The sequence below is a fragment of the Balaenoptera borealis genome (assembly GCF_965194805.1).
Source record: "Balaenoptera borealis genome assembly, chromosome: 3".
NCBI classification, from domain to species: domain Eukaryota; kingdom Metazoa; phylum Chordata; class Mammalia; order Artiodactyla; family Balaenopteridae; genus Balaenoptera; species Balaenoptera borealis.
Window position 1 is genome coordinate 29,303,172 of NC_138866.1, and position 17,450 is coordinate 29,320,621.

Genomic DNA, 17,450 nt, shown 5'->3' on the forward strand with positions numbered 1-17,450 from the left:
GCTACTGTTACTCCGTCAGCTTTTGAGTGTGATGGGACCAGTGAGGGGCTTGGGAACCTCTGGGCCAGAAGAAGCAGGCAGCATTATGGATTTGAGGTCTACCTTGCCAGGGCGGTCCTGGCACATGGGACACTGAAATTGAATCTTAGAGAGAAGCTCACAGAGAAGAATGGGAGGGGAGGCAGGAAGGGGATGGTCGGGGAGCCAGACAGAGAGCCACGCTGAGTGCTGTCACGTGGTGCCAAGTGCCCAGGACTCCAGACTTTCAGGGAAGAGAAGAGGCACTGTGGCCTGGGGTGGTTCAGGAATGCTTCACTGAAGAGGTGGTCCATGAGATCAGGGCAGCTCTTATATAAGCCAGGAGAAGAGAGGAGGACAGAGCACTAGGAAATGACATGGCTATAAGTGCTTGGGAAATACATCTTCCCCACTCCTCAAGCCCTACCCGGGGCTTATCACTCATCCCTCCAACTCTGCAGTTGGTCCAAATTGGCATCCTCAGCCACAAACATTAATGGAGCACCTATTATGTGCTGGGCCCTGGGGAAATAAATATGAGTAAGATTTGATCTTGTTCGAAGTTCCTTATGTGGGAGTTTTTCAAACTACAGTTGTCTTGATGAATCTCTATTATTCTGGTTCGGTAGGATTGGACTGGAACCAAGCCATTTGCCCTTTTCAATAACTACTTCTGCAATTCTGATGCCCAGTGTTGGTGAAGAATCCCAGGCTCACGAGCAGGTGTAGTCACTGCCTCTTTCCTCCAACTCCCATTGCCCTCCAGTTCTTCATCCTCTCCGTAGGCTCTCCTTCAAACCCAAGCAGGTGGATGGGGTGGGTGGTTGGGATGCAGATGACACCTGTTCACTCTTGGGACCGAGGGTGGACAAATTGGCATAAGTATATAACAGGAAGGTAGACTTTGATTCAAAATAAGGGCAAGGTGAAACTCTTTATCACAGTAAGAGTTGGCCAACAGTGGGACAGTCTGTCCTGTGAAGTAATGAGCTTTCTGTTGTGGGGAGCCTCGGGCCACCTCCCTGAGCTGCTGCAGGCAAAGCCCTTCTCTGGGTGGGCTTGAATGCCACCGCTCAGCTCTGGTCCGGGGAAGAGGAAGCCATTCTGTTTCTCCTTTTCACATCTGTTCCCATCCCACTTCATCTTCTGAATTCACAGCTCATGCTGTGTCTGTCAGAGATGCTCATAACACTCACGATCCACCTGCCGAACGCAGGCCACGCGTATAACAAGTGATTTGCCTGGAGTCTGCTGACTGCACAGGCACCGAGCTCGTCCTGCTGATTTTTCCTATGAAGCCAGTTCTCCCACCAACCAGTGTGTGAGTTCCCATGTGGATGTGCGTGTGTGCATGTGCGTCCGTCATGCTTGTGCTTGCAACTAAGTGTACCTGGAGTTGCAGATCAAAGTAATAGCAAAGCAGTTTGCTCAGTGGGGTGTGTGAATGGAGGAGCTGCTGTGGCCTTGGTTACTGGGAGGATTGGTCCCCCCTCTTGTCTCCCGCCTCCCCCTTCCCCTCTTCCATATCCCCCCTAGCCCCAGGCTCCCTCCTTCAGGTTAATTTCCCCGGCCGCAGCTGTGCCTCTATCCTCCTCCTCCCCCCTCCTCTTCCTCCCTCCTCTGTCTACCACACACATGGGCTTGAGTTATGTGCCTCCTGTTCTAATGAGATAAACAACATAACTCTCACGGGGCTCTGCTCATCCCTCTATAAGTGGAACTCCAGGGCTGAACGTGTTGGCCCTGTAAAGGCACCCTGGTGCCTGTCAGCCCAGGGAGGAGGGCAAGGAAGGGGGCGAGAGCCCTGAGAGAGTTCTTGGGGCCATTTGCTTGTTGATACGAGTTGAAGCAGACATCAAAGGGAGGCCTGTTTCCACCCTTGTGGCTAAAGGAGCAAAGAGCAGCCTTGTCACGTCACGTGGGCAGAGAGTCCAGGCTCGTCTAAGTCAGCTAATTCATGATAATTAATAACTGACATTTGTACAATGCTTCATGGTTATAAAGAGCTTCTTCTTGAATATAAGCTAATCCCCATGACAGTCCTTGTAAGGTAGGTATTATTACCACCCTTATCTTACAGGCAAAGAGACAGGCTCAGATAGGTGTGGTGAGATTTCCAAGGTAACAGGGAATGGGGGTATGAGGACTCGTGCTTGTTGTCCGCACTGTGGAGCTTCTCCAATCTACCAGAGAAGGTTAAAGAATGAAATAAAGACAATCCCTTCTTCTGGACATTCAAACTACTTATTAAAATGGACTCTCCTGGGAGAGTGGACCTGCAGCCACAAGCTGAGTGGCCCCAGGCAGCTGATCAACAAGTGTGGTGACTGCAGTCTCAGGGAGGGTGGAGGACTTGGACGAGTGCTGACAGTTTTGACCTCTTGTCACTTAGACCTTTTGTGTATGCTGGTCTGGACCAGTTCCTTCTCACTAACCTGCTTTTGATCTGGTTGGAAATACGATGAAGCAGCGCGTGGGTCAAGAAAGAGCCTAAGGCACAGAGACTCCCATCTTGGCATGGGTGGGGTGGGTTCTGTGCTCCGTTCTACGGGTCCTTCCTGGGTGGTTTGGATGCCGATGGAGGAGTCTCCTGGAGCCAGGAACAGCAGGGGCTAAGGGTCATTCACTTCCCGCGTTTCTGAGGCTGGTTCAGTTCTGGTTGAATTTATTTGATAAGTATTTCTTGATATGCCTGCCAGACACTGTGCTAAGCATTGGGGATACTTGAGGTGGACATGGTTCCTGCCACCCTGGATCTTATAAAGCCAGTGGAGATGACAGTCTAGTAAGCAGGCAGGTAATGGCAGTGGCTTGGGAAAAATACAGGGAACCTTGGGAATCTACTGGAAAAACCATTAGACTAGGCTTGGTACATCAGAGAGAACATCCAGCCAGTAACTAGATGATGCTTAGACATCCAGAGGTTCTTTGCCAGGCTATGGTAACAATCTATAGAGTTCTTAAAAAGAAAAGAGTTGCTCAATTCCCCCACCCACCTACATTTGGATTGGGTAGCTCTGGCATGGATTTGGGGCATTGGTGTTAATAAGAAGTCCTCCAGGTGATTTTGGCTTCAGCCTGGATTAAGAATTGCTAATCCAAGATAAGTGGGATTATGGGACCAGTTCTGGGATAGGGAGCAGCAGGCCAGCCCTTATACTTGGCTTCTCTGGGATCCTGGGGAACACCAGCCCCAGAAGCGGCCAAAACATCTGGAAGGGGCTCTGACTCAATGTCCCCATTCAGGAATTATGGGGTGAGAGGTGACACGGCCCTGGAGTGAACCACACCAGAAACATCAAACTATTCCCAGTGATGCCTTCCCTCAAACAGAGGTCAAAACTGGACCTCATATGGGAGTGAGACCAAGCTTAGTTTTTGGATTCATTGTGTCTTCTATAAATCAGTCACAAGTCTGGTTCTCAGGGCTCAAGGCGCTCAGAGCTTCAGGATCCTGCTACTGTGCAGAAGACCTTACAGCTATCAACAAAGTCAAGTATTAGAATGACTCTAGGACCTGATGAGCCCTTAGCTTATAATATCAGAGATATTTCTGGAGCCTGTAGGCTCTATCACCCTTGATGGTTTCTAAGAATCAAAGGGGGAAGGGTCAGAACCTCCAGCTTGTTCACAGCCTAGCAACCTGTGGGAGCAGCTGCGTGATTAAAAACAAAACTTAGCACATAAAAAGAATTGGAAAATTTTGTTTCCTTTAATGCTGGAATAGTTGCCTCTGCTTTGGACCCAAATCTATGCATGGGTAGAGATGACAAGTACAAATGAAAAATGAATGAATGGATGTGTAGCAATGAAACTTTTGTAAGTTTTTCTCTGAAAAATGCAAAAATGAAGCCGGTTTTTCTCTTAACTTTTAAAACCCCCAAAATGGAAGACAGCAGATGGGAATAGGGTCCTGATGTTTTCTACTCATGGTCCTAGGTCTAGGAAGTGCCCCTCTCATGGGAGGCTGCCTGTCTCTAACAGCTGTCACATGCCATGTTTACTACAGAAGACCGAGTTGTGACTTCCATGAAAGTGAACTGGAACATATTCTTCCCTTCACTCACTCACTCACTCACTCATTCTGCAGATGTTAAGTTTGATTCTTCTCTGTGTCAGCCACAGTTCTGGTTCTGGGGATTCTGATGTGAACAAGACAAAGTCCCTGTCCTCACCAGGCTTTCACTCTAGCGGGGGTGGGTCAGTGGGCTTGCTGGTTTATTTTGGGGGTGTATTGAGCAGTCTTTTTAATCTGCAAACCGCCTAACCAGTCTTCAGCCCTCTTCCTCTCCCCTCAGCCTCCACCCCCTGCCCTTTTCTCTGGGAACAAACCAGGGTCTAGTGCAGGGAGCCCACATTCCTCCAAGGCCTCTTGCTGCCCAGCATATGCCTCAGGAGCCACGAGAGTGTTGTCTGTTGAGCAGGAAGGCTCCTCATGGGGTGCTCGGCATGACAGATGATGCTGGTGTAGAGCTTTCGTGTCAAAAGTCAAATCTAAATGGTGACTCTTGTTGGGAGACTGTGTGACACATACGGCCAGCCACTGAACTCCTGCCCAATTTTTTTTTTGTAACTCCCAGGCAGGTGGGCAGGGCTGTACAGGTATGCTGGCTATGCAGGCTTATATTCTGATAGAGGTTGCACAGGGCTCCCCTTGGCTTCAGCGAGCTGCCAGCAGCTATCAGTGGGTGGAAGAAGCCAGTGGGTAGGAGATCTAGTGCCTTGATCCTTGAAATGTTTCCCAGCCAGGCTGTCCGTAGGTAGACAGAATGACTTGTGCTGCTCCACCGTGAAGGGAACCTGCTTGACCTGGACAGAGGGGCAGTTGATGGGCAGTAGCTGGATATGCACTGCCTTGGAAACACTGTGATGAGGGTAAATCTGGAAAAGTCCTTCTTGTGGTTTGGAGGTCCCTCCGATCTTCTCCCTAGGCCAAGAGAGCAGAACTGATTTTGGTCACAGTGATGGCTCATTTTGGCATGTGTCTACTGAGGCAGCATGGTAGAGCAGACAGAGCAAGGGTCCTGGGGTCAGATGACCTAGATTCTGCCTGGGATCTACCATCTACCAGCTGTGTGACCTTGACAAGTCACTTCACGTCTCTGGGCTTCACTTTCCTCACTGTGAATGAGAAGGTTAGATCCAGCCTGGAGCCTTTAATCTTTACACTGTCTCTGTCCACAGGCCTCGCCCCGGGCCAGCTGTACACGTACCCTGCCCGCTGCTGGCGTAAGAAGAGACGATTGCACCCACCTGAGGATCCGAAGCTGCGGCTGCTGGAAATAAAACCTGGTCAGTGCCCTGTGGAGCTTGGCTGGGCCAGCGATGGGAGAGGTCGGGGGTGCTGGGCTTTCTGAGGACAAGGTTGCTCTGCCGCTTTGTCCGTAGAGCTGAGTTTTCCAGGAGAGTGAGCGTGCCTACATGGCGCCCTCAGGAATAAACACATCCACGTGCCCCCAGCCTCACCGAGCTTCTCTCCCTCTAGGTGTTTCGGGCCTTCCCCTTCCTCTTGTCTCTCTCTTGCCACCCCAGGAGAGGAGAGCAAGCAGGCACAGTGTGGGAACAGGCCCAGGATGAATGACTTTCCCAACAGAACCAAAGGAGCTGCAGCTCTTTTGGGCCAGGTGATACCTTCCCATGGCTTCAAGTCAGGAAAACTCGTCCCAGACTGTTTCAAAGGCGGACAGTGCACCATGTACCCTCTCCCACCCTTACTGGAAATGAGCTAATGGAGCATCTTACACGAGCGGGGCCAGTCACTAAAAACAGAACCCATCTTGGATATGGAAATGAAAGAGTTTGAGTTCAAAATTTGCCTCTAGGTGATGTTGATTGCTTTGTGGCCGTGCAGAAGGAATTGGTTAGTCTTCTTGACTACTGATCTGTTATTACACTTCTGAGCAGGTGGCAGTGTTCAGACCTTGTTGCAGCGAGGCCAAGTGATTTCCCTGGGTCCTTAGCTTTAAGGGAATGTCTGGTTTGGGGGATGCCAGAGCTGCGACATGACTCAGGGTGGTGGCAACAGTGCTGTTAAGTGGGGCAAAGGCAGAGCTGACATGCCCCTTCCCACTGTCACCAAACAACACAGGCCTGTCAAGGCCAGCTGCCTGGCGATGTTACCTCACTCCTGCCTTTGCACACTGGCTCCTTAGGCTGTGTTTTTTCTGCAAAACCTCTACTTAACAGTTCTTCGGGATGCTCTCTCACAGTTCCATTGTTAAGCATGCTTCAGATTTTCACCCTAACTCACATTTCACTTGTGCGAAAGTTTTATTTGTTAGGGGTGGGTGCTCCACCCAAGTTCTCAAATGGCCTTGCACAATTTACAGACCCTTGCAGACACTCCAGGGTGATGACTGGGGTTGTCCCAAACTCCCTGAGATGCAGGTTGTAGGAGAGCCAAGTCTCCTGGATCACGATTGTGAGCCACACGTGTCATTTTACATTTTCTAGTAGCCACATTTAAAAAAGGAAAAAGAAACAGGTGAAATTAATCTTAACAATAGATTCTATTTAACATATGAATAATATCATTTCAGCCTGTAATCAGTATAAAAATTATGAACGAGGTATTTTACTTTCTTTGGTATTGTTTTTTAATTCCGGTGTGTATCTTTTAACACATTTCATTGCAAACTAGCCACATTTCAAGTGCTTGATTGCCACACGTGGCTAGTGGTGCCCATATTAGCCAGAGTGGTTCTAGAATTACACTCAAAGTGTAATCCAGTTAAGGATTACCTCATCACTCATCCATGCCACTTCCAAGAGACCAGGACCCAGACCACTTCCAGATCTGGGACAACAAAGGAGGAAGCCCATACCTCCAAAATAAATTGTTCTTATTGACAATCGTTTATGTTTAATAAAGAAACCGTAGATGGTGTGGAGTCACGCCATACTGACTTGTGGTCCGGCCACCTGTAAGTCTGCAAAACCAGTGTTTCTCAAACTTCAATGTGCGTTCTGGGGATGCAGTCCTTGGGATCTGATAAAATGCAGATTCTAAGTCAGCAGGTCTGGGGTGAGGACCAAGATTCTGCATCTCCACCAAGCTCCTAGGTGATGCCTGTGCTGCTGAACTCCCCTTGACAGCCTCTAGGAATGCACTTATGTCTATGATTCTTGGAGCCTCCCTTGGGCTCTACCATCAGTAGAGTTCTCAGGGGAGAGAGAGAGAGAGGAGTTCCCCTGACTTGTGAGAGACTGGGCACCGGCCTGGAGAGGAATTGTCTCAAGGCATGAGTTTCCTTCCATATCAGACCTTTCTATGCATAATAAGGAGATGCCACAAGCAATTTGTCATGCCAACACCCAGTTTGTCCCTCCTGTCTTCCTTTGTGTCCCTGCCTGAGTCCAGCCAGTGGCGGGCAGCTTTCAGCAACAAAGGCCAGGGTTAAACGTGGCTTAGACTTGTCCTTGACCCCAGGTCTTCAGAGCTGAGAGCTTTGTCAGGAAACCAGGTCAGGGCAAGGGGAGGGGGTGTCCACTCAGGAATCTGAGGGACCTTGGAGCAGGTCTGAGGGCAGGGCTGCAGAACCGTCCCCTTCGTGTTCAGCCCCCGCCCAGCACAGAGCTCATCTATGGCGTCACGGGGTGGGGAGTGGGGAGCCCATCGTGGCTGCTGTGAAGTCGTTTGTTCCTGGGCTGAACTATACACTGATGGAGTCCTCCCTAGGCCTGCAGTCCTCATCCCATCGCCCTCACTGTGAATATGCCATCCTGCCTATGTTTCTTTACTACTTGCTGAAAATAAAAATGTGTCTGTGTGTGGGTGGGATGAGGATGAGAGCTGGGGCGAGCTCTTTGGAATTTGTAAGCATTCTCAATGTCCCTGGACCTATGTGTTTCTCACGCCTGACATCACCCCTCCGATCAGTCCTGAATAAACATCTTGCAAACCTCCCACTTGCCTGGGCGTCTGAAGGACAACACACGCAACATTATTTCTCTCCGCTGACTGACAATGGAGTTCAGCGTTCTCTGCAGCTTGCACCTGGTTGCAGAGGCACATGCAAGGTGTTTCACGGCACAGCCATCACAATTCAGGCAACGTGAAGAGGGGCAGGAGCCTGGTGCCAGAGAGGGGCCTCCCCTGGACCGTTCCCCCAAGAATGGAGCTTTGTCCTTGCAAAGGGGAAGCTGAGCTGGCAGGAGAGAAAGGTGGATAGTAAATATCCACCAGAAGGCCCTGAAGCCGGGCAGATGTTGGGCAAAAGCCAGCTGATTGAAAAAGAGCCTTTAACTTCACTTTTTTTTTTTTTGAATGAGGAAAAAGGGCTGGGAACAAACTTTTACTTGTGTCCTTCTGGGTTAAATTCTCAGATAGTCTGCTTCGGTCAGTTTAGCGTCTTCTGACCCCAGACCTTTTGGTCCCTGTGGTCTGGAGCAGATTTTATCTTTGTTTTAGAGGTTGGGAAACTGTGGCACTGAATTAGGAAGTTAATTTCCCAAGGAGATATCAGTGGTGAAGCCAAGGAAAAGAACCCTGTGGGGGAACCTGTTGGAACTGGCGCCATGTTGCCCAGGACTCAACACGCACATTCATCCTGGTGTCTCAGGCCTGTAGGGCTCGCGGAATGTACCTGAGGCCTTGTAATGCCCTTCCGCTCCGGGACACTTGGGGAGCAGCCTGGCTCTATGCCACCCTTGCCAAATTCCAAGGGTGATGGGAAGGAAGGCAGCCAGGAATAGGGTTCTGGTTTTTTCTCCTGGTTTTTTTTTGGCAGCCATTCAGTGACTGGGCATGAATGACCAGGATAATCACCGCCCTACCACATGTTGGGGGAACATGAACAGTCAGGCAGGGACTCTCAGGGGATGGTAGGCTAGGGTACGGCCCCAAAGCAGAGGGTGCCATAGCTGGCCAACAAGCAAGTCCCAGGGGCACTCGGAGGGGTGCCCCCCGAGGGGGCGGTCCAGGCAGAGGCCTGAGTCCCACCTGTGAGGGCAGCGGTGGAGAGGCCTGCTTTGCCTGCCTGGGGTGCTGTCCCTGCCGCACTGAACTGCCAGAACTCTACAGATGGGAGCAGGCTGTGGCCAACTTCCCCAGCTTTTGAAAATCCTGCATCTTAATTAGTTCCCTACTGCTTTTGTACATGGCCCACATTTTAATAATCTCCGGGCTCCTTCCACCGTTTTCTCTCTGATGTTCGGCGCGATTTCTCTTCTCCTCGAGACAGTCCCCCCGACTCCTCCAGCCCTCCCAGCCCGGGAACAACTTACGGAACGCCGCCGATGTGCCAAGCATGTAGCCTGAGATTGATGGGCCTGTCAGCTGGCTCCCTCTGCCCCCGCCTCCCCGTCTCCCGTGTGCTCCTCACAGGGATGAGCCGGGTGGGGTGGGCGAGATGGGGGGAGGCGGGGGAAGGGACCCGTGGAGCCCCCCGCCAGGTGTGGGCCAACGGACAACGTGACCGTCCCCCGGCCCACAGAGGAGTCTGGCTGTGTCCTTGCGAGGGGGAAGGACGCTGAGCTCCCACCCCATATGTCTGTGCTTATCTGTCTCTGCGAGGGGGTTCCTTGAGCGTGGTACGGCGGGGAGAATGGATGCCTTCGAGTGCATCAGGGGGAAATGACCAGTCATTTATCTCTTTCCTGCAGTGTCAGAGCTGCAGCCATCCATCCTGGAGGCCGGCAACAGCAGCTTTTTCACAGCTCTTGTTGGCCTTGTGAGCTGGAGAGAGGTGGGCAGGCCACTCCGGCCCCTGCTTCGTGCCCTCCTGGCAGTCTGGGGGAAGGCGCTGGGTCCGGGGGACTGGGCCTGGGCCTGTGACACTGCTTGAGTCTCGCAGGGCTCTGGGAGCCTGGGCCGGCCCCGGAAATGGGCGGCAGCTGGGAGTCGGCTGGGTGGCGGCGTGCACAGCTGCTGCAGAGTTTCTATGGCTGGGTTTTTCAGTTGGACCTGGGGGAGCCACGTTTAGAGCATAGGTTCTAAGGCCGTTGCCCTGTTACACCAGGGCCTGTTCACTTGTGTCTCTCCCTACTGGAAGGCGCACATTTTGAGGGCAGAGGCCCACCCAATCCTTCATCTGTATCCTCAACACCCGGCACCAGACATGGCGCATGGTAGATGGACAGCAAAGATTTATTAAAGGGCTGAAGGAAAGAAAGGTGCCTGGTGTCTGGTCTCAAGCTTGAAGAACGTGGCTTAGCGCTCATCGTGCCCGTTGCACAGGTGAGGGAGATTGAGTGGGAGAGGAGGAGCCTTCGGCAGCTGACCTGGCCTCCCCATCTAGCACCCAGCCTGGCCTGTGGGGCCTGTCCCAGCTTTGCCATCTTGCCTCTTTGGTTTTAGCCCATAGGGGCCTTCATTATGTCGGGCAGCTGTGCTCTGCAGGAGAAAAGGCCTCCAATAGGAATCACAAGACCTGGGTTCAAGTCCAGACCTCTCCACCCACTGGCTGTGCGATTTGGGGCAGTCACCTACCCACTCTGGCCTTGATTCTTCATCTGAAATGCAGATCATGGCAGCTGCTTTGCTTGTTTCCCGGGGTTGTTCTGAGGGTCCAGTGGGAGGGTGGAGCTGGAGGACTTGGCAGGTGTGAGGAGGCACCGTGATGCCACCTCCACGTAGCGCTGCTAGGTGGGCTGAGGGGGCCTCAGCTGACCCTGTTCTGTCCCCAGCACGTGCTCACTGCAGGCAGCTCACTGCCCAGCTGGAAGAGCGTGTGCTGTCTGGCCAGAATGGGAACACAGTCTGCCTTAGAGTCTTTTAAAAGCCCGAGTCTAGTATCTTCTATCCTGAGGAGAAAAGACCTGGCATCTGGCTGGGGGATCTACCTTTCCCAGAACCACAGCTTGCCCAAGCTCACCCCTTGTGTCCCAGAACTGAGTCCTCTCGCATACATTGTCCAGAGCACAGAGATAAACTTGGAAGGCTTCCTCTCTGTTTTACTAACGCCTGTCATCCCATGGTGCTGGGCCAGGCCTGTCTGGCTGGGTCTTTTCTCCTGCCCTTGGCCTAGGCTGACCTGCCTTCTTCTCTGAGAACCGCTCCTCTGTGGACTTGCTCCGGTATGGCTCTGTACCTTTGCCCCTTGGCACTGGGCACCCAGCCTCCTTCACTGTGTGGGGATGCCCCCTGCTCAGGGGCCAGGGGCCTGCTCTCTGGCTGTATCTAGCAACCAGGACACAGGCACCATGAGGACAGGGCCCTCTCCTAAGCACCGGCTCGTTGGCGGGGCTCCACACCTACTGCAGTCACTCCTAACTAGTCTCCTCACTCCGCCCTCACCTTCCTTCAGTTGACTTCACAGTGATCCTGTTAAAATACAGCCATCATCAACCTAAATGCCCACCGACTGACTAATGGATAAAGAAGATGTGGTACATATATACAATGGAATACTACACAGCCATAAAAAGGAACAAAACTGGATCATTTGTAGAGACATGGATGGACCTAGAGACTGTCATACAGCGTGAAGGAAGTCAGAAAGAGAAAAACAAATATCATATATTAACGCATATATGTGGAACCTAGAAAAATGGTACAGATGAACCGGTTTGCAAGGCAGAAATAGAGACACAGATGTAGAGAACAAACATACGGACACCAAGGGGGGAAAGCGGGGGTGGGGAGTAGTGGTGGTGGTGGGATGAATTGGGAGATTGAGCTTGACATATATACACTAATATGTATAAAATAGATAACTAAAAAGAGCCTGATGTATAAAAAAATAATAAAATAAAATTTAAAAAATATATATAGGCATCATAATGTCACCCTTTGCTTGAAACTACCAGTGGCTTCAGAATTAGAAGTCAGCATTCTCGCAATGGCCTACACAGCCCTTCAAGGCCCCGGAACTCTCTGAACTGGGCTCCTACCCTTTCCCTGGTTCACTCTGCTCTGGGCAGACAGGCCCCAGTTTCAGGGCCTTTGCGCAATGGCTCCTTTGCTTAGGACGTCCTTTCCTATTAGCCGCGTGGCCCCCTTCCTGCTCCTTCAGGCTCGTGCTTTCCTGGCCACATCCAAAAGTGGAACCACCCTCCCATCACCCCTGATGCTTCAGCTTCCCCTCCTCTGCTCTGTTTGTCTCCAAAACATTGATTACCATCTGCCATACTATGGGTCTTGCTTGTTTATGTCTTGTTTCTCCCCCACTAGAATATAACTTCTATGAGGGCAAGAATTTCTGTCTCTTGTTCACAGCTGTGTCCTCAGCACCTAGAACAGAGCCTGGTACATAGTAAGTGCTCAATAATTATTTATAAAATGAATGAGTAGAGCAAGGCCTCTTCCACATGGTTCTGCTATGATTTCCAAATCTGCAGCATGGGCCCCCCTGGAACTGGAGCAGCATCTTGGCCTGTGAGCTGAGTCCCATCCTCAGCCTCGACTGTCCTCTTAACTGCTCTAGACTTGGCTTCCTCGCTTGCATTCCCCCTGGGCCCATGCCCAGTTGCAGGGAGCTGTGTCTCACCACGTCTGATGGTCTGAGAGCATCAGAAGGTGAGGAGTTTTGCTGAGAAGTGCAAGGAGAAGGAGACTTTAGAAAGGGAAAAGGGGGGGCTCGCATGAATTGAGCATCCCCCCCTGTGCAGACGCTGTATACCCATTATCTCATCTGGCCCTGTAAGAACACCGGGAAGTGGGCTTTGTTGTACAGATGAGGAGATCAAGGCCAAGTGTGCAGTGTAGGGTACAAGAGCTGAGACTTCACCCCACACAGCTTCTTGCACTTTCCAGCAATCTGTATTCCCTTGAACCATTTCGCCACTCAGTCCATCCCCACCGTCCTTCCGCTCCCTCACCTTCCCGCTAAGTTGTATCGACTTGGTCTGCTGACCAGCCCAGTGGTGAGCTTCCTTTGATAGTGTGGGTGTTTTTCTGTGTCTCAGGGGTGAGGGAATGCTTATCTACGGTGCCAAGCTCTGGGTGCTGCTTCCAGGGGCCCATCATTGCGTGTTGGCTTAGGGGTGAGTGGGTAGGCACAGCAGAGGGTGGGGACCACAGGGCTCTTGGGGCCATGATCAGTCCTCCTGTTGTGTGCATATCTTGGGCCTCTAAAAGAAGCAGTAACAAGGGCCTGCAGGGTGCAGCCTGGGTGATGGGTCCTCATTGTGAACCTCATCTATTTTGAGCTTTATGAATCACAAAGCAGGGAGTCAAACGCAGCCAAGAAAATGGCACCCCTGAGGAATGAGCAGATGGGTCCCTGGGCCTGCCACCATCTCAGGAAATCAGGGCTTTGGTCCCCTCCAGTCTCTTCCTCCGCAGGGTGAGCGATAACAATACCCCTCTCCTTCCCCATGAGCCCGAGAGTCTGTTGGGCATCAATGAAAAAAATGATTCTTAAGCTTCTTGCTCCTTGGTGTAAGTTGATGTATAAACCCAAGGAAATGTGATGAGATTAACTCCTCAAAATAATAGGTGGCCAGAAGAGAAAACTGCACATTTGTATTTTTAAAGAAAAACTAGCGTCGGGTGGAAAAAGAAATCTGAGCACTCGTGATGTAGCAGGAGGATTGTCTGCCATTGTCTGTGGGGTTTCTACCTCCTTTGCACCATAACTCTATCTCCAGGCTCCTGCGTCAGAGAGCGCCCGTGATGGATGGACGGATGGATGTGCCTTGTCAGGGTGTTTCACCACGATCTCCCTGGGGGCAGTCTGTCTGTTGGCAGAGCGCAGCCTCCCCAAAGGTGGTATCTCTTGCAAACTCGACAGCTAACAGACAGCTCCTCTCTTTGTATACATCCCCAAAGAAGAACTGTCTTAATCTGTTTTTTATATGGCATATTTTATTGTAATCCATATATGACTTGCAGGTTCCCAGTCCTCCATCCTGAGGCAAAAAATGCACGAGGAGTCAGAGGCGCCGTGAGCCTGTGACATCCAAGCGTTTGCATTTTTAAATGACCTGGGATTTAATTACTCACCGTGCTCCCATGTTGCACTTTCAGCCTCGTCTTGCCTGCATCCTGTTAATGAGCTCAGTGGTTCCACGACCCAGTGGAAGCCTTGCATTTGGTGCATTGGGTGGCAGGCTTGGGGCACCTGTGTCAAAAGCCTGTGGCTTTGATCTCCACCCGAGAGGATGGCTGCCCTGTCCACAGCCCTGGGGAGAAGCCATTGCTCTTCACTGGTGATTTTTTTCTTTCTTTCTTTTTTTTTTGCTTTGCTTTTATTTGTGCTTTCCTTTCCTCCCTCCCTTCCTTCCTTCCTTCCTTCCTTCCTTCCTCCCTCCCTCCCTCCCTCCCTCCCTCCCTTCTTCCCTCCCTTCCTCCCTTCCTTCCTTCCTTCCTTCCTTCCTTCCTTCCTTCCTTCCTTCCTTCCTTCCTTCCTTCCTTCCTTCATTCCAAGACTTTCTATGCTTCAATCCTTGTTTGTCTGAGAGGTTTTTTCTTATTTGGAAACTGTTTTGCTTCGGCTTGCACAGAAGCTGTCTCTGGTGTGATGGATCGTGCTGGAAGTCACCCAAGGAGTATCTCTGTTCCCAATTAGAAGTGCAGGCAGTGCTGCGTACGGGGGTCCGGGGAGGTGGCTGGCTTGGGTGACAGCTGCTGCCGCTCCGGAGAGAGTACCGATCCGTGGGTTTGTATCCATGTGTATAAAATCAGGCTAATTTAAAGATGAATTATGTGTGTGTGTTTTAGGCCATTTTCTTTTAATGTTAAGTGTTTGATGGCTCCTGTCAGGTTATGCGGTCCCCAAATTTGTGGGAGGGTCAAAATGAATGCGCTTTTAAAGAATTATTAAATCTTATATCCAGATGAGCTGTATTAGAATAAAACTGAATCAATGAAATCCCTAAGGGCTCCATAGGGAGCATGTCTAGGACGTGCATTGTGCAAGAGCTTGGACCTGTTACCTTATTTTTCCTTCCCTCTGGGACCTCCTATGGTCTGGAGCCAGAGAATGTACCCTCTGCTGCTTTGTTGGGAGGGCACTGGTTAGCCTGTCACTCTGACCTTGCAGGCTTTACCCATAGTGCTTTGAAACCAGGGTTTGCCAGGGGTCAGCTAGAATGTTGTTCTGGAATGGTGCTCAGCCGGGTATCAAGTAGACAACACTAAGAGCATATTTAACGTCCTTCCATTTTTTAGAAGCAAAATCAGCAAATGTTGCTTTTAATTCTGTAAGCCTGTAGTGTTTACTACAGTAGCCACCAGCCACGTGTGGCCATGGAACACTTGAAATGCAGCTAATCTGAATTGAGATGCACTGTAAGTGTAAAATACTCACTAGATTTCAAAGACTTAATGTGAATAAAATAATGTAAAATGTCGCAATAATTTAAAAATATTGATTACACATTGAAGTGATAATGTTTTGGATATGTTGGGTTAGATAAAATATATATTAAGATTAATTGTACCTGTTGCTCTTTACTTTTATTAATGTGGCTACTAAAACGTTTAAAATTACATGAATGGCTTGCATTATATTTCTATTGGACAGCGTTGCTGTGCCATTAAATCAGAATCATTCAAACTTTGATAATAGTAACATGTAGCATTTATAGGACACTGAGAACATCCCAGGCTATTTACTATATGATCTAATTTTGAATCTTGTTTTGAATAGAAAAAAAGCAAAGCAAAAATTGGTAAGCCTCCTTTTCCACTCTGTTTCTCACACTAGTTTTTGTGGGGATCTTTTCAGAGTTTCTTTATGCAGAGTATTACCATGTTTAATTCTCACACCAACACTATGAAATAGATACTATGATCATCCCCATTTAACATATAAGGAAACAGACTTAGAGGTTTAGGTAACCAGCCCGTGGTCCCTTGGCTAATACATGGCAAGGCCAGGATTTGACTCCAGGTGTTTCTGAAAGCAGAACTTCTATGAGCCAATAAAATATTTTGGTAATTAGGCAAAGGATAATGTCACTAAGTTTCTCTGTGACCCTGGGAAAGTCTCTGTGTCTTTCTGTGCTCTACTTTCCTCGTTAAGTGATTGGATGCTGTTGGGGGTCCCTTCTAGCCCTTCGAGTGTAGGAGAGCCCATTTCACTCTTCCCATTTTGCTTCTCTTCTCCCCCATGTTTCTGACCCTGTGCCCATCTCAGAGGATCAGGACCAGAGGACCAACAGAGTAGACTGAACGATGGGAAAGCAGGATGGAGGAATAGTTAGCAGGAGAGGAAGAAGGGGCAGTAGAGGGAGGAGCATGAGGGAGTTTACCAGTGATGGAAAATTCAGTGCTGTTGTGCTGAGTGCACACCCCATGGGGATGCTCATATAGAACAGAGCCCAGGACCTTGACACAGACCTGCCCTCAGTCTCCAGCAAAGGTCTGCCTTTTATCTCAAAATATGAAAACTGTGGAGGTAGTCTAGGAGGGCAGTGAACATGCACAAAGGTTTGGGAAACGACTTTTCAGGGAGGGACCAGATCGAGGCAAGGTGAAGTCCATACAGCCTAGAGATTAGGTGAATGGGTTCTGAGGCAGATTGGGGTCAAGGCTGGACTTTGCCCCTTACCAGGTGTCTGATACTGAGCAAGTTTAAGCCTCCCTAAGCTGCAGCATCCTCATCTGTGAAATGGGATGATATCTGTGCTCACCACTTGGGTGGCGGTGGGGATTAAGTGATACATAGCAATAACAGCTGACACATTTTGAATGTTTGCTATGTGCCAGGCACTCTGCATGTACACAAACATATCAGTGCTTGTTGGGACTCAGCCTGAGCCTGCAAACTACTAATAAGAATACAGTGAGTGGGGCTCTTGTCACGATCTTAACCGTGTCTAGGAAAGATCCTTTGGCTGCATTCTTGTCCTGCTGTGTGGCTTTCGGTGACGTTACTTAACTTTTCTGAGCCTCAGGTGACTCATTTATAAAATGAGATGATAGGACTTCCCTGGTGGTCCAGTGGTTAAGACTCCATGTTCCCAATGCAGGGGACAAGGATTCGATCCCTGGTTGGGGAACTAAGATCCCACATGCTGCATGGTGTGGCCAAAATAAAAAAAAAAAGAAAAAAGAAAAAGAAAATGAGATGATTAAAGTAGATGATTTGTAAGGCCTTTTCAGCTCTAAAATACTGTGCAATTCTGGAAATAGGATTTATTTAGTGTTGAGAAGGCTAAGGGGGATACTAAAATGTGAACTTCATAAATAAAAATATATATATGGTTATTATAAATCTGAGGGATGGTGAACAGCTGTTCTCTTTTGGCTGAGGACAGGGCATGAGGCAACATATTTTAATTGTTTTAGATTAGACACTTGGAAGCCTTTTGTGACTTGGGAGAAGGACTAATATGTCATTGGAGCAGGCTCTGGAGCTGCACACTCTGAACTCACCAAAGCAGACAGTTGGCTATTTTTCTGTGTGATGTAACTTCACCACACAGCCCTTCCTTGACCCCCGATCTAAAGTAGACACCGCCCCCCGCACTGTATTCTTTCTTCACATTTCACCCTGTTGCTTTTCTCTGTAGCACTTATGACATTTTGTAATTGCATATTTATT

At 49.7% G+C, this 17,450-nt stretch overlaps 1 protein-coding gene across 11 annotated transcripts in view; it reads left to right on the top strand.

The window, feature by feature from the left end:
- The window catches only part of DPF3 (double PHD fingers 3), a 277,931-nt gene that overhangs the window by 140,182 nt on the left and 120,299 nt on the right, over window positions 1-17,450 (top strand). For all 11 annotated transcript variants that reach the window (XR_014242371.1, XR_014242372.1, XR_014242373.1 and 8 more), the window contains exon 3: window positions 5,203-5,310. Coding sequence is in view for 7 of the 11 variants with exons in the window: in XM_082384351.1 (XP_082240477.1) it covers window positions 5,203-5,310 (108 nt within the window). In the remaining 4 variants the exon portion in view is untranslated. The remainder of the gene's footprint in view (window positions 1-5,202; window positions 5,311-17,450) is intronic.